Source organism: Orbicella faveolata, unplaced genomic scaffold (assembly GCF_042242905.1).
Source record: "Orbicella faveolata isolate gen_17 unplaced genomic scaffold, um_ofav_v1 contig_2, whole genome shotgun sequence".
In the NCBI taxonomy this organism is placed as follows: Eukaryota; Metazoa; Cnidaria; class Anthozoa; order Scleractinia; family Merulinidae; genus Orbicella; species Orbicella faveolata.
Window position 1 is genome coordinate 24,051,057 of NW_028301547.1, and position 24,077 is coordinate 24,075,133.

General features: G+C 38.7%; 1 protein-coding gene across 5 annotated transcripts in view; it reads left to right on the top strand.

The window, feature by feature from the left end:
- LOC110060274 (serine/threonine-protein kinase SMG1-like) overlaps positions 1 to 24,077 on the top strand; it is a 66,253-nt gene that overhangs the window by 6,279 nt on the left and 35,897 nt on the right. For 2 of the 5 annotated variants that reach the window (XM_089290422.1, XM_089290424.1), the window contains 27 exons: positions 274 to 371; positions 940 to 1,028; positions 1,232 to 1,316; positions 5,176 to 5,248; positions 5,749 to 5,900; positions 6,293 to 6,394; positions 7,171 to 7,247; positions 7,480 to 7,765; positions 8,518 to 8,648; positions 8,869 to 8,994; positions 9,711 to 9,829; positions 12,910 to 13,003; positions 13,130 to 13,231; positions 13,601 to 13,798; positions 14,281 to 14,365; positions 14,504 to 14,624; positions 15,064 to 15,165; positions 15,747 to 15,877; positions 16,456 to 16,620; positions 17,784 to 17,938; positions 18,498 to 18,633; positions 19,419 to 19,558; positions 19,921 to 20,199; positions 21,183 to 21,342; positions 21,569 to 22,434; positions 22,637 to 22,700; positions 23,426 to 23,527. In XM_089290422.1, the coding sequence (XP_089146548.1) occupies positions 274 to 371; positions 940 to 1,028; positions 1,232 to 1,316; positions 5,176 to 5,248; positions 5,749 to 5,900; positions 6,293 to 6,394; positions 7,171 to 7,247; positions 7,480 to 7,765; positions 8,518 to 8,648; positions 8,869 to 8,994; positions 9,711 to 9,829; positions 12,910 to 13,003; positions 13,130 to 13,231; positions 13,601 to 13,798; positions 14,281 to 14,365; positions 14,504 to 14,624; positions 15,064 to 15,165; positions 15,747 to 15,877; positions 16,456 to 16,620; positions 17,784 to 17,938; positions 18,498 to 18,633; positions 19,419 to 19,558; positions 19,921 to 20,199; positions 21,183 to 21,342; positions 21,569 to 22,434; positions 22,637 to 22,700; positions 23,426 to 23,527 (4,238 nt within the window). Of the gene's footprint in view, positions 1 to 216; positions 372 to 939; positions 1,029 to 1,231; positions 1,317 to 5,175; positions 5,249 to 5,748; positions 5,901 to 6,292; positions 6,395 to 7,170; positions 7,248 to 7,479; positions 7,766 to 8,517; positions 8,649 to 8,868; positions 8,995 to 9,710; positions 9,830 to 12,909; positions 13,004 to 13,129; positions 13,232 to 13,600; positions 13,799 to 14,280; positions 14,366 to 14,503; positions 14,625 to 15,063; positions 15,166 to 15,746; positions 15,878 to 16,455; positions 16,621 to 17,783; positions 17,939 to 18,497; positions 18,634 to 19,418; positions 19,559 to 19,920; positions 20,200 to 21,182; positions 21,343 to 21,568; positions 22,435 to 22,636; positions 22,701 to 23,425; positions 23,528 to 24,077 lie in introns of those variants that run through there. The other 3 variants (XM_089290420.1, XM_089290421.1, XM_089290423.1) reach the window with 3 other exon arrangements.

Below are 24,077 nucleotides of genomic sequence, written 5' to 3' on the forward strand. Positions count from 1 at the left end.
TTTGTTATGATGATTTAAATGTAAATTCTCTTTGCTCGCCTTATTATCATATCAGCAGCTCTTGTCAGCTTTTCTGTAAAGTTCTTGAAATTCGACTTTGAGTGTGCTCAACCTGACAGGGTGGTAATGGTAATCAAACTGAAATTGCTGGTGATCCTTATTGAGGAAACATGTATTTTATTTTCATATACTTTCATTTCTTTCTTATGATTTTAGAAAAGTTTTGGTCTAGTCAGTTCATTAGTGGCTTAAGCATTTCTTATGATGTTACAGAATGTCTGGTTAAGTTGCATGACTACTGGGCTTCAGACATTGCCTTTTCTCTGACACTACTGAGCCAGTTTCTTGAAGATATGGAAGCTTATGCCGAGGTGAGCAAAGAAAAGTCAGCTGGTGTATGGAAACATAGTTTGACTGGTCCACTGGTTGCTGATCTAATTTTTCTGACTGTTGGTTTGGGTCATCATGTCATTTTGTATATACCGTGTTGAAGAAATCCTATTTGCTTAGAGTTAAAGATTTGCATGGGGGGGGGGGGGGGGGGACCTTTCATGTGAGAAGGTCAGTGATGTTTGCTGGAAAATTTGAATTAAACCCCTAAAGGGGACCAATCTGGGTGTGGCTCGAACTTTTTTTGGACTTCTAAAAGGTACCACATTAAAATGGCACAACAGCTAAAAATAGTAGCATTTTGTCCTGAACACTTTACTTGTAAGTGAGACCAAAGTATGTGATGAATGCCCCTAAGCGACACAATGAGCATCCCCAACTTTTCACACGACAGCCCCCTCCCCCCATAAATTGTTTTCACGTGATTGTGATCTTGAGTGCTATCTTTAGGCCTTGGCTGGTCAAAGGGTAGATAATGTTACCCACTGCTTTAAAATGTCTGTTCTAATGTTTTGTACTGGTTACCCATTGTCATTGTTTTACTACCAGGAATTAGACATGTTATCAAACCAAGTTGTGACTTCAGAGGAAATTCCATCACCCTATGTGTCCCTGCCAAGGTTGACGGCACTAGTGAGGTACAGTAAAATATATCTTGGAGCAATATTCTCTGAGTCACATGAGATGGTTTGAGTCCTGGTCACAGTATGTTCTTAGGGTAGATCTGTCTTTTTTAACTTTTGTCACATTTTGATACATAAGTATTTCAAGTCAACTATGGATATTTCGATTTCTCTATATTTAGTGTGCAAGTCTAATGATTTGGTTCTTTTGCCTGTAGAGTATTCACAACAGTTGTTAATGGCATAGGACCAAGCTTTTCACCAAACAGGAGCCCTTCCATCACACCTCCTTATTTGACAGAGGTGAGATTAGTGTTCTGGAAAAAAAAAGAAATGATTCATTCTTGTTCTTTGATATAGAGACTGAGCTGAGTTACAGTTTTAATGTATTGGTCAGAAAGTGTGTTGATACTGTGGCATTCGGGTATAATTATACCAAGTATCTTTAAAGTCTAAGGCCAGGAAACCATCGTAGCTCTTCTCGCTATGACCAATTTTATCAATGTCACCTTCATTTGCTGTGAATTTCTTTTTTTAAAGAAAAATGTTAACTGAAGTTTTAGTCAGTGCTTTCAATAAGATTTGAAGTAGACATCTACCAATATAAAAGTAGGCAGCTAAGGATATATAGGTGGGCGTAAGGCCACCTTTGCTAGGGCGTTCTGGGGGCTTGCTCCTCCAGAAAATTTTGAAATTTAAACCCTGGGAAATACGATTTCCAGCTTTCTGGGCATCAAAGTTAGTTAAGTCGATGATGAATATATGCTGGGACCGATCTTTTTTGCTTGCTGCTTGTAAATGATTTATCTCTGTTTGGGTTACTGAAGTACATTGGCTTCCTTCACAACTGCAAGTGTGAAAACTGTGAACAGGCTTGTTGAATGAATTTCCAAATGATGAACAAATAAAGTCTTTCATTTGTTTGATTGATGGCCCTTTGCATGGCTCACAACTTTCCAAAAATTGTGAAAATGACAAGGTCTTATCTGTGACTTCAGACCATACAGTGTTAGAATCGGTTGGTTGATTGGCAAAATTTCATCATTGGAATGAAGCGTTTTGTTTTCTGCAATTGAAGAAGCTAGTCATAAAAGGGGATAAGTGACGATTTTGGTTGCTTTTCTTTTTTCTTGCTCCAAATTAGCTGAATTTTTGCATGTGGTCTTCAATGTAATAGAAAAACGTGTTCCTGTATTTTTGCCACTGGTTTTTGCTTCGCTTTATAACGACGCTGCTAGGAAAACCGAGTGGTTTTTTGCATACGCAATATCCTGAAAATGAAGCAAAGTTTAGCGGAAAAACTACAGGACATTGCTAAACATACCTAAACAAAACTCTATGCGAAATTTGGAGCATTTTCGACAAAGTTCACTTTTGATTAAAATACCTAACGCCCTTTTCCCGCCAAGGCTGCAAATAAACGAAGCCGGGCCTTTGTTATGATAAACAGAGCCGATCCTTTGTTATAATAACCAAGCCAAGCCTTTGTTATAAGTCGAAGTCTCGCCTCGGTTTATCATAACAAAGGATCGGCCCGCCGCGACCACAGGGACTTTGATCTCACTTAGAAAGCAGCAAAATGTCAATTTCATGCAACGTATAAGTTCAAAAATGTTAATTTTAGGTCAAAAAAGGTTTAAATGTTGATTTCATGTTAACACGTGACGGCAAGGAGGTTGATTTCACTTAGAAACCAGCAAAATGTCAATTTCATGCAACGCATAAGCTTAATGATGTTGATTTCAGATTTAAATAGGTTAAAATGTTGATTTCACGTTAACACGTGACGGCAAGGAGGTTGATTTCTCTTAGAAACCAGCAAAATGTCAATTCCACGCAATGTATAAGCTCAAAAATGTTGATTTTAGGTCAAAAAAGGTTTAAATGTTGATTTCACGTTAACGCGTGATGGCAAGGATGTTGGTTTCACTTAGAAACCAGCAAAATGTCAATTTTACGCAGCGCATAAGCTCAATGATGTTGATTTCAGGTCTAAATAGGTTAAAATGTTGATTTAATTGACGTTAACGCATGACGGCAAGGATGTTGGTTTCACTTAGAAACCAGCAAAATGTCAATTTCACACAGCGCATAAGCTCAATGATGTTGATTTCAAGTCTAAATAGGTTAAAATGTTGATTTCACGTAAACGCGTGACGGCAACGATGTTAATTTCAGTTAGAAAACAGCAAAATGTTAATTTCACGCAGCGCATAAGCTCAATGATGTTGATTTCAAGTCTAAATAGGTTAAAATGTTGATTTGACGTTAACGTGTGACGGCAAGGATGTTGGTTTCACTTAGAGAACAGCAAAATTGTAGGAGCCCATGATGGGCTCCTGAAAATGGTAATTTCACGCAACGTATAAGCTCAAAAATGTTGATTTCAGGTCAAAAAAGGTGTAAATAAAAATAAAATGAAACAAATAAACATTTCAATAAGCACTTTTCCAAATACGGCAATGTCTTAAATGGCTAAAAAATCACGAGATAAAACATAGTTTTCGACAAACGCAATCGTAGCTTTATGTCACGCACCGCCATAACTTCCAAGTTCAAAATGCGCTGGTACCTCTTATGCCTGATGAGGATAACAACTTTGGTGGCTGTTTAGTTTTGGATTTAAGAATTTGACGACTCCACGTGAAAACGCTCTATAAATAGGGCTGACAGATTAACAGATTAACCCTTCTGCGCAACGTACGGGTCTCCATACATCTGCATGTCCCCTGATCCCAGAAGCTCAAAACACTACAAATCATGCCGATTTGAAATAAATCAACGCAAACTGGATCACAGATCTGTTACAATCGATCGCCGCTTGCTGGCCATTATTATGTTTAAATCTAGTTACCAGTTCGAGAAACGTCCGCAGAACGTAATCGCAATGCATGCCGGGAAGGGTCTTTACACCTCGTGCGTGGGAAAACATGGCGGTCGATACAAGACAAATTTTATAAGGCTAAAACCAGTTCTCACTTTCCAAACTTTGACGCTAGCAACGCTTGGCAAATGGGCCACAACTCACCAGAGGGTATTTTTCTTGGGTAAGAACTGCTCTTGGACTTTGCTACCTGGCTCGATCTGACTTTGAACGCCGATGACACGATTACGGTATATCAGCTGCCTTCGAAGTTTTAGAACACGTTTTGATTCTTTAAAACGTGCTGATGACTTACGGGTTTATCAAGGCTTTATGATGCCTCTCAACCACCAGGCAGGCATGCAAGGTACTTTAAAACAATGCTTAAGATATTAGTTGACAGAGCTCTAATGCGGCACATCTCTTTTTTGTTTGATGGCATTTCGTTTGATGGTCGATCGATTCATGTGTTGTGTTCATGTCCCAATAACCGGTGTAAACAATCCGTTCCCAGATTTCCGCTCTATATATGCTGTGGGATTTGGTTTTGACTTCATATACTATAAACAGTCTGCCTGTTTGCTGTTCAACAAATAAACTCCTAAAGACATGGCTAGGAAAAGCCAAGTTTTTTGCCTACGTTTTAACTCGAAAACAAAGCAAAAACCAGCGTCAAAAATACAGAACCACGTTTTTCTATTACATTGAAGACCACATGCAAAAATTCAGCTAATTTGGAGCAAGAAAAAAGAAAAGCAACCAAAATCGTCACTTATCCTCTTTTATGACTAGCTTCTTCAATTAATATTTGTCCGTAAGCAAAGAAGAACACAATGGGTTTATGAAAGAACAATTCCGAAATCAAATAAATTTATGCAAATACCTGTTCCAGTACGTTGTCTGTCCAGACTGTGCGGGAGCACGCTTTGCTCAACCGACCAGTGAAAATGGCTGAATGTTTTGCATTTCAATCGTATTTGATCAATGTGTACACTTTTATATACACGAACAGTCGAGGCGAATGTAAGAAATACTTTTATTTTCAGTTTATTTGAACTGAGAAATGGGTAGGCTGTAAATATTATAAGAGTTACATTTTTGATGATTTTGTCAACAAACACAGCCAAGTAGCCAGTGACTTGATGACTCACAGCTGCCAGAGCTCCGGCAGTACCCGGCTTCTAATGAAATTGCTGGGTTTAGTATTGAGATGCATTCCTATAGTGACAGGTATAATTGACAGAAATCATAATTTTGTTGATAGAAAGATGTGATTCCCAAGTATGTTTTTTGTTCCAGCTGATTCAAAGAATTATTCAGTGCATCAACATGTCTGGGTACTCCTATTACTATGAAAAACTGTTTGTGTCAGGTACGCTTTGTTTATCCTGCAGTTGTGGCTTCTCTAGACAATGTTATTGTCATATTTTGTTTATTTACATGTACAACAGTTAATATTATTTTGCACAAGGTTTGGATGGTCACACCTTGTTTCAAGGTGGTTTATTTGCAGTCTGATCGATAGATTGTGAATTTAGTCATTCATTTGGTTCAAAAAACTTAATTTTTTTTTCAAGCAAGGAGCTGAGGATGCCTGAAAAAGGGGTTCATTTTAAACATAATTGCAGAACAGTCATGATTATGAGCAGTGAGACTCTAAGTCAGACTGTTGATCATCTTTAGTTTTTGCATCAATTGCAAATGACCCTCAGAGACATGTACAATGTACTGTATCTCTTCCCAGCAGTTAAACCAAACAATTTTCTTTATAAAGTACAAGAGTTGAAAGAGATGTTGCTGGAATCTCACTATTTCACAAATGACATCTAGCAAGACTTGTACCTAATATTGCTCTTTGGTAATATATTTCAGCAAATGAGTGTTTAGAGTCCATGTGTTCATGGCTGCAGCCTTACTTCTCTTGTTGCTGTGAAATAACAGCTTCATTCGTGATTCAACAACTTCAGAGCAGTTCATGTGTCACCTATCCTCACATAATGTCAGCTCTTCAGCTCATACAAAAGGTAATTTTTGTTCTCTGAACTGTTAATTCATCCTTTGAAGAAACAGTTCATGCAGTAGTGATGTCTTTCATTGACTCCTTACATTTCCCTTGTGTTCTCAAATGTGGTGGTGTTTTATCACAGTGTAATATACAGCTTGGGCTTCTTTATTTGTTAAATACAGCATAACAGGATCCATAGCACATAACCAACAGACCTTTATTATTTTGAGCTATGGCACTTACAATTTTCACATAGCCATAACACTTACTAGTGACTCCCCTCACAGATGTTGTGGTTCGCAAGTGAAGTTTTTTTACCCAGGGGCCCGGGAATTGGTACCACTAACCCAACCATTATTTTCTCTCTGTGTAGTTTAGCTCTTTGACGACTGTGTCCATTCTCACTTGCAGGTCATAGCTCATGTGAATACTGCTATACCAGCGACCTTCATCGAACAACTCCTAGGACCTGGCTCTCCCGTAATTAAGTTGCGCCTATCGTCAGACCAAGCAGTAAGAACTGTCCCATTCTATACTACATTTATTTGAGATTTAGAAAGCTCATAACTTCCCCCAAACTTGCACTAAATAGATAATTTTGATTTTTAAAGTTACCAGTAATATTATGTAGTATGATATGTTAACTTGCAGCAAAATGGCAAGTTATCTGTAAGTACCTGTAATTACAGTGCATCAAGCACTCAAGATAGGGGCTTCATTGCAGAATAATGAAATAATCAATTGCAGCTGAGTGTTGCTTGCCAAATGAAAAGAGTCTGGAAATGTAATGAAACACTGTCTCAAGTTTTTGATATGTAGGTCCAAAGTTGATGAATTATTGCTAAATTTCGGAATTATAAAGTCAACATTTTGGAGTACAAAACAAACCAGTTAACAAACAAACCTTGTAGAAGCTGTACTTGACCAGTAATGATATTGCCTGATCTTTGTATGTCAATATGTATGAGCATGGATAAGAGAAAACAAACCTGATTTTCAGAACCAAGTAAGTTGTTGAACTGTGATTACCGGGTACAGTCCCACTATCCTGTTGTAGTTACCAATCTCCATACTTTTTTGTCATACATTTCATAATTTTTTGAGAATTATGTGGTGCATCGAGATGTTATTTGCAGCTGGATTATTGCCACTTTAAAGTGAAACTAAACTAGTCACTCTTGGTACCGGTACTCAAGATTTATAATCCACAGTTTTAATGGAGTGCTCACCTTGTACACATAATGTGGTTTGTATATAATTACAATATACCTATTCGTTCATCCTTGCAGGTGCTATCATCAGTGATGAAGATCTATCAAGGTTTCTTGGGCATCCATGATGTTCCACTTCTAGAGACTGCCTACAAGTAAAATATGCTGTAGTTTCTTCCTGATTGCCATAGAATGATATAATTCACTTTGAAATATGAGACTCGGAGAATATTCTAAATGTAGATGTATTACAGTGTAACTACTTGTTTCAAATCCTCAACATGTACTAAGTTGAGACTCTATTGTTCTCTGTTTTCTAGTACTCTTCTCTGACTTCTAGGAATGCCAATATCCTAGGTTTCAAAATCCATCTCATCCATTTTGCAGGCTTACGGTAACAGAACTGATTGACAGCTTCAGCCTTTTGCGAAAAACATTGCAAGCCTTTGAAGCAAACGACAGCAAGTCAGAACTTCAACTAAGCAACAATAACAAGGAAGAAACTACAGATGATCTAGACGGAGACATCCAAGGTGTAACTGTGACTGTTGAAAAGAACAGCTCTGTCAGTAACCTGGTGCAATGGCGAAGTGCTCATGAGTTAGAGAGCATAGTCATCTTTGACTTGTGTGCTCTGTCTGAGATTGCAACATCCAAGTCTGCTATTTTAAGGGTGAGAGTGTTACCCCTGTTTGTAGCCTGTGAACACAGATGCATTTCCTGCTGCAAAACAAGCCAAAAATCCGTCTGTTTTTGCAGGTTACCCTGTTAGTTCTAAACTTGAAATATTAATTCCCCTTAACCTGAGGCCGCGGTGGCCTCATGGTTAGTGCGCTCGTCTCCAGATCGAGCGTTCCGGGCTCTAGCCCTGGCTGGGGACATTGTGTTGTGTTCTGGGGCAAGACACTTTACTCTCACAGTGCCTCTCTCCACCCAGGTGTATAAATGGGTACCGGCAAACTTAATGCTGGGGGTAACCCTGCGATGGACTAGCATCCCATCCAGGGGGGAGTACAAATACTCCTAGTTGCTTCATGCTACAGAAACCGGGATAAGCTCCGGCCTGATGGGCCACTTGGCTCGCATGCAGACTTTACCTTAACCTGATAACCATACAGCTCTTTACATGATAACTCCAAACAGTTCTGTCAGTGCCACTTTGAAAATAAGGTGTAACATTGAGGCAGTAGGTGTTGTTCTTTGCTCACACTGTACCAGAAAATCTCTTACTAGCACACATTCTGGTACCCAGGCCAGTAATGTATGCAAGGTGTGGGTGCATGTTTATTGTGCTTAGTTTAAATTGCATAAAATATTTCTCCTTCTAGAGGTATTTAATTTGCAAAATAGCTCTTGCACACCTTGTATTCCTATGTTAACAGGTGTACGTAAGTCTCTGTTGATGAAACATGTCTTCTTTTTCAGTTGTGGAAGTTGTCCCCCAGCCCTTATCAGCTGCTGACTCAGCATCTAGATGCCTGTGACTGGAGGCTTGCTGTGTGCCATCCTTCTGTACAATACACCATTCTTCATGCCCTCTACACTTACTGTCAGAGGTAAGCTGTCTTAAGATTCTGGGAATAGAAATCTGAACCAGTTAAGCTCCAGTTAGTATGGATTAGATTATGCCATAAAAGATGTCTTACTTTGAACAAATACTGCAGGGGCTTTTTGTTACAATTTATAAAAGTCTTCAATTGACAATTTTTTTGGTGCATAATGATTTTTGTTGTGCCGGGATACAACGTGGTAAACAGCGTGAATTTTTCTTTTCAGGTATAACCATTTCCTTCCTAATTCTCCATCAGAAGGCTTGCGCACATCGCAGGATGGTGATGTGGTTTCAATGTTCAGTTTACTTTCCAAAGTATTGGGAAATTCCAGCACATCACAAGACTCTAGGTTTGATGTTTATAATACTATACTATTTCTGGTATAATAATTTTTCCAATTTTCGTAAGAAGCACCTCGTTTATTCAATTAAAGGCTGCATGCTCTTCAGATTTTTACGGTTACAGTTGTGGCTCTTATTCGGGGGTGACACTCATTAAAAAATCATAACCTCTGTAAACAACAGCAAGCAAATGTTAATAACAAAATATGGCCTTTTTGAACTGAAAAACATCGTACATGTAAACCAGGAGATTAAATTTCCAAACATCCTTAACACTTTTATGTGGGAGTCCCCTTTTCTCCACTTCTGGGGTGCTTGTGCTTGTGCAAAGTTAAAAAATGAAACAGCAAACCATGAAGTTTGCATGCCAAACATAGGCACTCAAATGTCTTTAGTATGGTAGTACTTAATTTCTTTGAGAATAATGCGGTCCTCTGTATATCTAAGGATTGCTTAGGGTTGAAAAAAGTACTGTCTGATCGTCCAGGACAAGTAGATTCTCCTCGGGCAAGTACCTTTTTGTTTTCACTTGCTCAATGGGCAAAGGATCATGCAAGTCGTCTGCCAACTAAATCATTAAAAGAGCAAACTAACACTTGCCCAGGGCAAGCAATATTTGAGAGATACTGGTCCTGAGGGAAAGCTGGAATTTAAGTTTTTTTCGAGCCCTGATTGCTGTCAATAAAAGACTTTGTTGTAAGTTGGTTTTTTCTCTGTCATGTAGAAAGCTGTGTCTAGTGTGGCTGGTGGAAGTCTTGGACAAAGCTATCAACATTGGTGTTCTTGTAGCCATCAGTAAACATGTGAGCTTGGATTCCTTAGCAGAAAGCATTTTGCCATCCTGTAAGTGCAGTTATCAATCATTTAAACAATTCATTTCCCAGTTAAAATTGTTCTACTTGAATAGTAGTTGAAAGGATGAGCTTCTTTTTGCACTGACTCAATGCTTTAAATATGTAGAGAAACAGTGCATGTCATGAGCTGTTTGCAAAACATGTTGTAAGCAAATTGGGATCAAGATTTTATTTAAGTGCATTTTAATATGTAGGTAAAGCCTGCATTTGAGTGCAGTGGAGTATTTCTATCAACCGACTGGATGGGAAGCCAAATATTCCATGGCAAGGTTTTTCCCCAGCATTTAATTCAGCAAATATACACATTTTTAAACCTGGGTGGTGGCAGGAGACTGAGAGTAAGATTGCAAGAATGCAAGAATGCAACACAACTACCCCACACAGGGATCCAACCCAAACTCAATATGCCACCATGCCTCTCACTTTTTAGAGCATTTAGTAAAGATGAACGGACTCTTAGCAATTGAATGGCTTGGTGCACGACTGACGTAAGTGACTTTTTCGGGTGAAAAATGATTTTTTTGTTCAAAAGCGCCCGAAGTTTTGCGTGTCGTCTTCAATTGAGTAGAGGAGCATAGTCCCGTATATTTTTTTAGCTGGTTTGCGCTTTGTCTTTGGAAAAAAAGAAAGAAACATTAGGACAACGGTGACTTCAAAACAATAATACACGGCCGCAAAACCAAATGGATGAACATGGGCCTTAGAGAAAGATGAGCCTATAGCTTGACAGTTACAGTAAAGGTAACATAACCCCACGGCTAGCGTTAGACCTAAAAGCAAACCCTAACCCTTGGCCTAGGTTTAGCATTTAGTGTTAGGGTTACCGTTTTAGTGCTAGGGTTTAGGGTTAAGGCTAGGGCTAGGGCTAGGGTTAGGGCTAGGGCTAGGGCTAGGGCTAGGGCTAGGGCTAGGGCTAGGGCTAGGGTTTAGGGTTAAGGCTAGGGCTAGGGCTAGGGCTAGGGTTTAGGGTTAAGGCTAGGGCTAGGGCTAGGGCTAGGGCTAGGACTAGGGCTTAGGGTTAGAGTCTCTAAACACTTTATGGTAGGGTTAGTTCTATTTTGGTGCTAGCCTAGGGAAAATAATAAAACAAGAAAACGCTTCATTTCATAAACACAGCATGCATGATCGGGAATCTAAATAAAGTCAACGACCAGTGTCTATTAGCGGTGGTTACCTATCTTCTGAGAGTGAAACGTTTTGCCATCAGTGAAAACATGAAACTCGTTTAGAACAAAAAAGAGTTCAGTTTGCATTCTTTCGAAAAAAAAAAGTGAAAATCACTAGCGAAATGTGACATTTCATAGGTGCTACTGCGATGATGTAAAACGTTTTGAAATGCAATGTGCTATAACAGCGATGCTTGCCATTACTTTGACTGCGTGACGAACAACAAATACCTTATAAAACATATTTCGTGAAACGTTTTGCAATTAGTGAAAACATGAAACTCCTTAAGAACTAAAAAGAGTTTGGTTTGCATTCTTTCAAAAAAAAAAAAAAGTGAAAATCACTGGCGAAATGCGGCATTTCATAGGTGCTACTGCGATGTAAAACGTTTTGAAATTCAATGAGCTATAACAGCGCAGCTTGCCATTACTTTGACTGCGTGACGAACAACAAATACCTTATAAAACATATTTCGTGAAATGTTGCCACAAGGAATTAACGCTTGACATTCGAAGAGAGACGATTTTTCCGAATTACAGTACTTGAACGGCTGAGTCAATCTGAAATTGCTCTGTCTCTGCGATAATTAAATACCCTGTATATTTGTGAAAACACTGAACTGAATCTAAGCGGGAAAACCGAAAACAAACGGAAAATATATAGCAAAAGGAATGGCATATTTAAAGACAAAAGACTTACACTGTTGTCTCTTTCTCTCGCCATCTTCTAACCTCACAAACGAATCATTCCATTGGGATTCCATGATAATAAAGGCAAGCGATCGAAAGCCGCTAGTCCATAATATGATTGGCGTTTGTTTGCCCCAGTTCCCAAAAGGTCAACTGTCACACTGTAACACAACAATGGTCAACAATCGCGACTTTGGATCAATCATTTCTCTTACATGAAAACATTGGCCATTTATTCCTGGAAAGAATCGGGGCTTAGGGCTATTTTTGTCTAAATGAAGTAATACATTACTTTTCTCAGTGAAAAAAATCTTTTCCGTCGATTCTTTTTCAATTAATATTCCGTTGGCTGAGCAAAATGTAAGTTTGTCACGTTTTCCATTGCCGACTGAGATGGACTGACAAGACCTATCGAGATGCATTAAAGATTATTATGGGATATCCCTGAGCAACTTCAACACGGCAAGGCCTACGGGCCGACTAAACAGATTTTTTTAGAGTCTAAAAGCACTTCTTTATTTCCAAACGTTCTGCACAGCAACATTTGGCAAATGGGCCACTTCTCGCCATCGACTCATTTTTTGGCATGAGAAGTGCTTTCAAACTCCTCGCCTGGCTTCAGTGTGCCTTCGACCGCTTAGCGATCTTGGAACAGCAACACATCTCGCTTCTTTGAGATATGCTAGTGACTTACGGGTTTCCGGACTTAATGAAGTCCTTTCACCGCCAGGCGGGCGCAAATATGAGTCAAATAAGCGGACTTCATGCAACAGGTGAGGTTTCAACTTGTCTGATCGAAAGCTTGACGTTGTCTTGCGCGCCAAAATAATGCAAACGCAAGCTTACGTCACAACGTAGTTGAAGAAATTCATTTCCAGATCCCCTCTTTGAATGAGTAAACTTTCCACTTTGTTTTGTACATCAGGCAAAAAAAAACAAGGAATACAAACACAGGGCAATGTTTTCCTATTACGTTGGAGACCACATGCAAAAATTTGGGCGCTTTTGAACAAAAATATCATTTTTCACCCGAAAAAGTCACTTACGTCAGTCTTGCACTAAGCCATTCAATTATCAGAATATGAGTTGTTTTACACTTAGTCAGACAAAGCTTCAACAAGCAATTAATATTTTGTGATTATAAAGTATTAGAAAGTTGGTGTCATTCTGATCTCAAGAAGGTTTTTTGATCTTTGTCAATCTCTCTCAACAGCATTTGACCATAATCCCACCATATCATTGGAAGTTTCTCTTTGTCTGAATATTTTAGTTGATTTGAAAGTCCTATCAACCAAGTGCCTGAGAAAGTAAGTCCTTCCACTGTTTGTTTTTGAACACAGTTTGCAGTCTTGTTAATTAACATGTGCATTGTCAAGCAAGAGAAAATGGTTAAGGTGCCACTTAGTAAGAGATTGTTCCCTGTGTAATGTCAGATTCCTTGAGGATTGTGCTGTCCGTCTGATGGATGTGAATAGAGAAGTCTGCAAGAACTACCAACAGCTCATCAATGCTTTACCAACAGATATTTTAACAAGGTTAGTAACATTCTTAGTGGTAAAGGCAGCCTGTGGTAGTTGCGATAGCATTATTACTTTATAGCATCATTTTTGCCGCACCTATAATTAAAGGCGCCAAAATATGAGATACAAAAACCCTCAACTTGTCACACAGCATGAGCAAATTTGTTGCTCAAATTAGACTGAGGCTTTACTTTTCACAACAACTTTCTTCAACCCGCAACAAATGTTTTTGTTGCACGACAAGTTGATCATGTGAGGTGAAAAATGCAAAACATCGACCCAAAACTTGCAATGAAACAATTTTGCTCAACAAGTTGAGGGTTTTTGTATCTCGCATTTCACCGCCTTAAGATTTGTTAATGTTTTGGTGCTTGTGAATCACAGTTCCATAAGCCAGAGCCTGTTTGAATCAAGAACTGGTCAAGCCAGAGGCAGTGTAGATGTTGGCAAACCCTTGGTCACCAGTTGCAGTGATGTGTGGTTGGCTCGTAAAGGTCACACAGTCAAGCCACCATCTGGCTCTTTCCATTCTCATGATTTTCAAATCGTGATGGGATTTATTCTGTCAGGTGTATTACCTAGGTGAGTATCACTAGATGTGCATCCCTTTTCCTTTGATAATACCACTGTTACTTGATTCTCCCTGTTTTTATCCAAGCTACCAGACTCAGACATTGAACTATTAATTTTTTTCAAATTTGAGCTTTCAAAGGTGAACTAATCCCCTTAGCAATTCATGAAGCTGAGGTTTCAAGGATAAGCCCCAAAGTCACAAAGATCTGGCAAAGGGCTAATGCCTGAAACATCAGTTTCACAAACTCTCTATGGCATTTAATCTACCTTTATTAGGCTTCTAGTTGGTTCCCAACTTAGAGTTACTTGTTCCCTGAAGCAGCACTTTAGTTTCTTTACTAACTAATAACTTTGACAAACTCTGAGCACTTTTTAGCCTTGGTGCTATCACGGTATTGAATCTCATTTGTTGTCATAAATATGAATTTATGCTTGATTTAATCTGAGTATGATACCAAGATGTTTGCGATTGAATCGGTGTCTTCTTACAGCAAAGAGCCAAATGTCGACTGGTTGTTGAGGCTATTCCACAGCTGCAACAGAGTTCAGAAGTATGCAGAAACAGAGATGGTTCAGGTATGTCTTACACAAAGAAAGATTCACACGGGGAATGAAACAATTTACTGGTACATTTGTTTTACAATTTTCTTGCATGTTCTGTTTTCAACCTTTTCTATTGGTAGACATTAGTTCTGATGATGGTTTGTCCTCCAGTTTAACAGGTGTGAATCACTGCTTTGGTTTTGGGCCACGTGGGAAGCTGCTCAGTTCTGCATTTTATCGCGTCTGCGTACTCCACTTGGTAGAGCTCAGGAAACTTTTCAGGCAATAGAAGGTAAAAATTGCTGTCTTCATACAATATACATTGCTATTTAATAATTGAAAGGCAATTGATCATTGTTTTGGGGGTCTGCTATTGGTTTGTTTAGCAATATTCTCCTGAATTCCTTTTTTAGCGTTAATGCTCGGTTCTGGCCATCATGTATGTCATTCTCTTCAGTTCAGGGCAACCTGATTTTGTTAACCTACATCCTCCTTTTCCAGGTGTTCCTTAACCTGCCACCCCCCCCTCTCTCTCACTGAGACAAACATTTCTTGACTCTGTTTTATGACAGTGAATTCAAGTCTTAAAATGTAGGTCTTGTTGTAGGTCTTGTTATATGTGATCCTTAGGAATGAGGTTGATATGTAACTTGTCATACTTGGTATTCCTGAGTAAAGTGAAAGAGACAAACCAGAAACAATCTCAGTTTCAAAGTTGGTTTTCTTTTCAGGTGCTTTGCAGAAGTTTGTGATGGATGCAAATGGTGAGGAAGAAAAAAGCAAACCTAAGCATGAAGAGCCAGGAGCCAAGGAGGAGGAGGGAAATGAAACAGGTATAATAAATTTAAAATTCATTTTTCATCTTATGTATAAATTTTTCTTTCATATTTTTTCTGCAATTAGTCTCATATCTTTAGAGGACTTGCTTCCTTACGCAGCACTGTCAGTTCGGGCTGTAACCCCCAAACACCTTCTATGGCTGAGCATGTTTGATGGACCCTTGATTTACTAGTGAACGTGCCTATAGTTGATACAATTCACTCAAAAGTGCAATCACATTGTCCTGGACAAGTAGGTTTTTCTTCTTGGCAAGTAACTTTTTATCCTCACTTGCCCAGTGGACAAGGGATAAGGTAAGTCGTCTGTGGAATAAATCATTAAAAGAGCAAACTAGGACTTGCCCAGGGCAAGCAAAATTTGAGAGCTACTTGTCCCAAGGGCAAGCTAGACTTCAAGTTTTTTTGAGCCCTTAAGTTTGTTATTGATGCATGTGTCAAAATCAAGGCTACCGGTGGATCAAAACTATAAAACAGCTCTGTTATACCAAATGCACTGCAGACAACCTTACATGTAGCTTGTAAACCATAGCATTATCTTGGGGGAAAACTACATTATTTTGTCTTTGTTAATTTAGTAGCTGCTGAATCCAAACCTTATGTCAACCACCTCCAGTCTGTATTGCTGCTACAGTTCATAGAGAACCTTGAAAAGCTTATGTACAATGGCTATGAAGGATGTGTAGTGGGTCTACCCTCGCCACCCAAGGTACAGTTGAAGGGCTATCCCTTCACTATTTTAGATGTTTTTAAAGGAGCAACATCACGGTTTGTAGCCTTAATTTTTCAAGGTTGTCGTTTGTAATCCATGTTAATCTTTTCCACCCTTAACCATCCTTGTTCCTTTAGGGTTTAGGAATACATCTTTGATGTTTTTCTATGTTAGTATATTACTACATGTACTTCAAGGTTTACTTCAAATGAAGGGTAATTTTGTATAGTCATGGACAAAATAACTCAAAATACCATGACTGAATCCTTTAAATTTACAATTTTTCTTACAGTTACATAAATAATTGTTTGGTGCATTGTTATTGTTTATGAAATTATCATCACAAGGATCTTCTTCACAAAATTGAATTTTGTATGGGTGGATTTTATCTTACATCTGTGATAGAGATTTTTGAAGGTTGCTGAAATATCATTTAATATTATTTCTTCAACATAATACATCAATGTATCAATGAAATCCTATTGAATGGAAGATACCCTGTACGATTTCAATAAGGGTTCAGTTGCAAGGTTTGAGGTCTCATGATATTAATTAAGTCTGTATAAACATTTCAGTCTGTACGGGTATTTTTCCGGACAAATCGAAGCACATGTATTGAGTGGCTTACTAGAGTGCGTAAACCAGTGATGAGTGTGGGTTTGGTGTGTGGCTGTCCTGCAGCAACTGTCTGGCATGGATTTCAAATGTTGCAGGAAATGAAGACTGCAGGAAATACTCAGGTATATAGTGTTATTTTGTCTTATATATGTAAGTAATAGTAACTGGACCAAGCGGAGTATAATTCAGGGAGTAATCACACAAGTAATTTCAAAATCAGACGAGCGCAAAGCACAAGCCCGATTTGAAAATACAAGCATGATTACTCCCTGAATTCTACGACATGAGGTTCAGTTACTAATTAATCGTCTCTATAACAAATTTCGGAATTAAAAATGTCATCTGGGAAGTTCTTTTGAGCAAAAACGTCTGTAGCGCTTTTCATAAGTTTTGAAAATTATAGGAAACATTGTGAAGGAAGCCATTAAAGCACACATAATTCATGTGTGAATCATATTGGTATCCAATTACAAAAAGTTCAAATTGGATACCTGTAATTTGACACCCATGCGATTGCGCGCCGATTGCGTGACAAATAGGCGCGCAGAGATCCAATCATGATCAAGAATTTTGTTACAGATATGATTATAATGGTAATGGGACTGAGTGGAGTCCAATTCAGTCTATATTCATACAAGCAATTAATAAAATCAGACAATCGCAAAGTGTGACTCAGGTTTGTTTGATCACAAGTAAATGCCTCAGATACTTGTAGTCATGTAGGTGGCAATAGACATTAACAAACTTGTCTACTGGGCCAGGTTTCTCAAATAGGGGATAGCACCACCCACCAGGGTCTGGTTGTTCAAAGTAGCCTTTTAGCCAGATATGTATCTACATAATGCACATGATGCCTCACTTTTGAAAGAAAGTTGTTTTATATTTCACATGTTGCTTTATAAATTGTTTGTTTGAGCAGACCCTATAGTACATTTTGGATGCCCACTTTTCCAATCCTGGATAATGCTTTCTGCTAACTAATTCACTATCCAGTGAATAATTCCTGATAAAACACAAACTGTGCTATTCATTGGGTACTGATTTATTGGTAGATGATATTATCTACCTTTCAAGACTAAAAGTGTTAAACAGTTCTTGTAATAAACGAGTGTTTGAATTTGTTTGATGTTGTTGCTGTTTTTCTAACACAGGGCCACCAACCCCAATTCATTAATAAGCATTAGATCATGTCATATTTACGACAAAAAGGCCTGCATTTCTTGAACTAGTGTTTTGCAAAAATATCTGCACTAAAGATGGTCAATACAATGTCATTTCATTTCAGGGTGAAGAGTTTGACAGTGCTGTATTACTGACAGCTCAAGCCTTGTGTGAACTGAGAAGTGCTCATGCTATCACTGGTTTAGTGGCCTGGTGTGAACAGGTCTCTGGTCAAAAGTTCTCTTGGATGAATGGAACAATAATGAAAGCCAAGGGCTGGTAAGTTTAGGCTTGAGAAGTGTTAGGTTGGGAAAACCAAGGGCATCCCCAATTCGTGCACAAATTTAAGAGCCCTTTTTCGTGCCATTTTCATGCAAGGCAAGATTTTCATATGAGAGGAGGTTGGTTAATGAATGGCTCATTCTGTCTATTCAGCTTGATAAATCACCCACATATTTGGTAACGTAGCAATTTCATGTGTGTTATGTAAATGATAAACGTAGTGTCTTAACCTCTAATTTTATGGTGGCTCCAAAACCATCAAGAGATTGTTTAACTTTGCAAAAATTTGTCTCAACATGCTGGTAGCAACTTGGTAAAAAAAAAAAAAAGGATTCAGCAAGCTTGTTTTTGATTTTTGGAGAACTTAAAGCTAAAATTTAAGGGTGTTAAATGGTTTATCCTGTTGCTATTGAAATCCAGAACATCATTAAATGCCTACAAATTGTTCACCAATGATATCCACTTAAAAACAGTGGTAGTATTGATCCATCAAATCGTATGTACTGGAAACTGGTGTCAGACTACCTTAATTAAAGAAAATTCAATTTCTTTTAAGGTATGAGTCCTCAGCAACAGAAAACAAGTCAACTGTGGAAGAGATGTTGACCAAAGAGAAAAGCCACCAAGAGGAAAGAAAGACAGGTGATACACCTCCACCGTGTACTGCTGTGACAACATTCCCTGTCAATGAGGTACAGTTTAAACAGCACTAGGTACTTGTGTGTGAGAGTGATTTAAAATCGGCAACTGTTTATGCATTTCTAAATTTTAAGGAAAGAAAATGTCCTCTTCTATTCATTCCTGAGCCAATTGGCCTCTCAGAGTTTTAGGGCAATTTGGCATGATGTGGATATATCACACAAGGACATTTTGTTGAGTCCAATCTTCTTCCTGCTTTTCTTTGACTGCATCAAAAAGATGTTGGAAAGCTGTTGATTAATTAATACAAATGTTTGTGTGGGTGGTAGTGATTTGTGTAACTGCTAAAGAAATCACTTTTCGAGGGATCATTATACGGTGATAAACATCAAAAAGAAAATATGATTATTAGCCTAGTGTATAATTAACAGTTATTTCATGAGTGCATGTTGGATATGAGATGACAGCCAACTAGGCATGTAACACTGAGTTGGCTATAATATTGTCTCATATCCAACAAGCATGTGTGAAATAATTGTTTTATTAAAAAACGCCCCCGAAATATAGGAAACTAAAAGTAAAATATAGACAAAAACGCTCCCTAAAAATGTTCGTGTGCTTACCATATTTGTAGAGCATGGCATAATTGCACATATACTATGATGGCTAAGCCAATAAAAACTCTTGTTTATTAATAATAAAGGTTTTAAATATCAAGCTTTTGTTTTAGCAAAGAAAAATGATAAATTCGCAGTTAGAAGCACAGAGGATAACAGGTTTATATCTATTCATGAAAACTCTTATCATCAGATGTTTGACATTGATTTCTCTCTCACAGGTTGCAGACTGTTACATGAAGTTATCATCTTGGAATGAGGTAGCAGACTGGCAGAAGCATGTGAATAACCTGAGAAAACAATGCTCAGACTCAGAAGTACAGCATTCACTAATGGCAAACATTGACATGAATTACGTCAAGTAAGCCTTGCTTCGTAACATTTTCTTTACTTTTTGTGTGCTCCTTTGTTTGATTATGAGCTCAAGATTTCTGTGAGGCAATAGTTGCTGAGGCTGAGGGCTGAATCGATATTGTCACCTCACAGAAATTGAGAGTGAATATAATCTAATAATTAGATTTTGGTAAGCAAGAAAATGTTGCTATTTTGTAAACAACCTCTGGGCAATGTATATGTATGGGCTGGCTATTTGAATAGCAGTAGTATTTTTAATTACTAAATCCCAGTAGAGAGAATAAGGACACAATTACAACTGACTGAAAATAACCATTTGATAAGATCTAAATGCTAGTTTCATTTATGAGATGCAACCTTATTTCTCAGAGCTTTGAGCAAATTTGAGGAATGTGACTTCATATCAGTGCGGAACCACCTTCGACTGATCCCTGGAGCAGCACTGAACTCACTGACTGAGAATCTGACCAAGTCTGCTTGGTCCGTGAAGCTGAATCATCCGGACACAACATTTACTCCAGTCTGGGCCCCTTACAATATTGAGCAGACAGCTGAACTATCCTTGATTCAGGCTCAGACGCTGTTCTTTACATCAGGAAATTTGAAAGCTAAGACAAAAGATAACAACACAAAGGATCAGAAGATCATGTGAGTGGTTAAAGTAATACATCAAACATGAGAGACCGTGTTTGACGGAGGCAGCATGGCTGACTGGTTAGGGCACCGGGCTAGAAATCTGGAGGTCGTGGGTTCAAGTCCTGCTCTGGCCTCTTAGCTGGAGTTTGTTTTTCTCACTAGACCCTAGTTCTACTCCATGGTCATGTTTATAAATGGCCAATTGGTCTGCCTCCCACCAGCTTGGATTTTTAAGCCTATTATGCTTAGTTGATACATTTTTTTTTTTCAGCCTAAGTGACATGCCTGTGAAATAGCTAGGTGTAACTAAGTTCATTGACCACAGTAAAAAAACATTTGATTTGACATTTGACCACACTTCTAAACACCAAGAAGAAAATTGAAAATAGGACTCATACCAAAGTATTTTTGGCAAACTTAGAGGTTTTTGGAAATGAGGTCAAACACTGACTTGAGTGTTTAATATATCTTCTCAGTGAAACCTAAAACTAAAAAGAAAACAGAAAAATGAAATCATAAAGAACCTATGCTATCTGAGATCAGATATCCAAACACTGTCACGATCACAATTTCCTTTGTTAAACTTCATGAATGAGTTTGAGAACAACAACAAATCCAGGGTTTTAAGACTTGTCTGAAGCCATTCCAGTCATACATACCTTAGCTCACGAGTCATTTGTTCATCAGTTGCAGTATTGTGACCACATGTTTGACTCTGAACATTTTAAAATCCTTTTTCAATCAATCCCAAAACGTGCTAGGCTCTAAGAAATGCTTGATTCTGCAGAATTGCTAAGCAGCATATTTTATTCCTCATTGACCATGATGTTGTGAGTATTTTTAAATACTTGGCAGTGCTTTTGTTGCTTTGATTTGAAAATTCTAGATTTAAGAAAGGTTTACCATATACAATACTCGTTCCTCCAACTGGACCATGCACAGTTTCAATTCCAAGTCTTGCATTTTGACATTTCCTTACTTTATTTTCTTTACAGTCAAGCCATCAAGGAATGCATCCATCATGCCACATCCCTTTCTGAAGGAGTGCTTAGAGTGGGAACACTGGGTTGGCCATTAGAAGTTTCTGCTTCTCACATGACTCAGCTGCAATTTGCTACTACTGTAAAGAATATCATGGAGACAGAACTTCACCAGGTATAACTGTAGTAATGTAGCTGGTATTTTTCGTCAGAGCTTACCACCTGAAATTTATGTCAAGAGTAAAATGTTATCTGGCCCAATTCTCCCCTTCCCCGCCCCCCTCCCCGGGCAAGGAACTGAAGAAGAAAATGTTGTCTTCGAGAAAAGATAACAATGAGGCCTGGATGCCTCAAAGTACAATAGCTCCTAACCCATTACTGAATTATTTTTTTCTTATTAGGAGGATGTATCTCCATCATTTCTCCAAGGAGATGGAACTTTCACTATAAACCACACTCACCATGACTGTGCTGTCCTGATCAAGGCATTACGGTTTTGTTCAAACCTTCATTATGTCGCCTCCTCAGTGGGAAAACATCAGGATCTTGTGAAGAGTGAACTGGTGTCATTACAGCTGGCAACAGCTAAACTTGCAAGAAAGCATCACAACTTTAGTCTTGCACAGAAGCTTTTAGTGAAACAAGTTTCTTTGCTTGGAAATCCAGTGAAGATTCCACAAGATTCAAACTGCAGTAAGAAACAATTTCTTGAACCATTAATGGAAAGCTTGAATGATGCATCTTTAGCCACAGCAAAATCAGTTGATGTGATGGAAATACAGAGAGAATGTTCAAAGTTAGCTTTGGCGTTAGGGCACAGTTCAGAAGCAGTATATTATCTCTCTGACAGCATTAGTCAGTATTCAAACTTGGGTGATATTGACTCGAACGTTGGTGCTGTAAATTCGAGATCACTGCTCACTCTTGCCAAATGGCTACTTAACGACCGAAAGCTGTTGACTGCAGTCACTAAAATAAACGGAAATGGTCTTGCTGTAGCAGCGAAAATCAGTTCACTGTGTGAGTTGGAGGCAAATTACGTGAGTCTTGGCCATAGCAACCTTATCCCAGCGCAGGATGAATCACCAGAGAACTATTTAAATTCTACTTCTGTTCCAAGTGTGGCCTGTGGTGTGACTGATGCCGAGTCTGTCTGTGGCCAGCTTCTGCACTTGGCTACCATGCAAGCCCCAGATTTGGGCAAGGTCTGGTTCAATTTGGCTGGATGGTGCTATCGATGGGGAAGAAAGACGGTTGAACAGGCTAGGTGTGTATTGAATCGTATCGTTGTTGAACAGTGATTTATTGTGTATAGAAATGATAGTAATGAGAAAAGTATTGGTCAGTCCTCAGAAAACGTAGAATTCTTAGGTCTCCCAAACGGCGTAAAATCCCCCAACGCTTTACCACTGAGTCGAGACAAATTAGACACAAAAAGAATACAGCAATGTTTGTTAATTGTTTTCCAGCTCAATGGGAAATGTTGATCTTTTACCACAAGAAAGGGAAACCGTGTTACAGAATCTTCCACAGGTAGGAGTTTGCTGTCTTTTTGTCATTCTTTGATTCAATAATATGCCATGTCTTTAGAGGTAGCCTTTTCCCAGGTTTTTGTTTTTGGCAAGGAGTGTGGCCGGTGGGGGCTGACTTGTCATGTCAGCCTTGGACAGTCTCAGTCTTGGACAAGTGGTGATCAACCACTTAAGGAAGACTTTCAATCATGAAGTAAGGTCATGCATCTAATGTAAGATTGATACATGACAGGAACCTGCCCCGTCTTGTCCAGTTTAAGGGGAACCATGCATTAAACAGAGCGGATGGTCCTAATAACTAGGTCAAGTCAATATTCAAAGAAACGGCGTGTTGATTATATGCAGGGATGGGAATAATTTTCTCAATCAGCAGGACATCCTCGCAAATCCTTGTTTCACTCGGCACATTCAAAAAGCAGTTAGGCATGCATTGCAGTTGTTTCTGTCATTTTTGTGCAGACAAATGTGTGATTTAATTGGACCACATGCCTCTACAAATTTTCACGTGATATTTTAGTCTGACATTTGTTATATTTGATGAGGTCATGTCTGAAATATGACTGATATTTCCAGCCCTGTTGTATAAGGATTTGGTATGTGTAGGTATTGATGCCTTCAGAAATGACCTACTGGAAAGCGAAAAGGTTTCTCTGTGGTACCATGTTTCTCTTAGATCACAGTACATTCGTGTGTCATTCCACAATCTTTCATCTAATATTTTACCAGAGTGCTCGTCCTGCTGAGGTGGAGTCAGTTCAGTTGGTACTGGGCCAGGTTCATGTGACAGCATATTTCAACCAGGATGAGGATATTGGTGAAGAGGATCAGGTATTAATTCCTTTTTATGGCAGTTACATACATACATACATACTTTATTTGCAAGTCCCCAAAGGGGCTTTTCAGTTACAAAAGGAATAAAAAAGATATTACGTCAATTAAAATGAATAAACAAAATAAAAGGGGTTACTTGCATGTACATTTTAGAATTAAGATTACCGAGCCAAAACACGATAGAGCTAATCCAGGAGTAGAGTTAATTTTGATAACAGTGCTATAACTTTTAAGTTAGCCTGCGAGCAGGTTCACGTTGGAGCATTAGCGCGCGCGGTGTAGCCTCTTCACCAGACTCCTTCCCGCCAGATCGCTTTGCTCTTAGACGCTCGCGCGTGGGACTCAAAGTTGAGCCTGCTCGCAGGCTACTTTTAAGTGAGGTTTTCTGTCCTTCAGTTTGATGTTGTTTAATATCAAACTCCACAAGATGTTTGCAATAAAAACACTTTTGTACAAGAGAAATTATAACCTTGGACAGCTTTTTAATAATCCTGGATAAGTGTTAGTCGGTTTCCAAGCAACCAGGCCATGATTAACTTATGAGTGG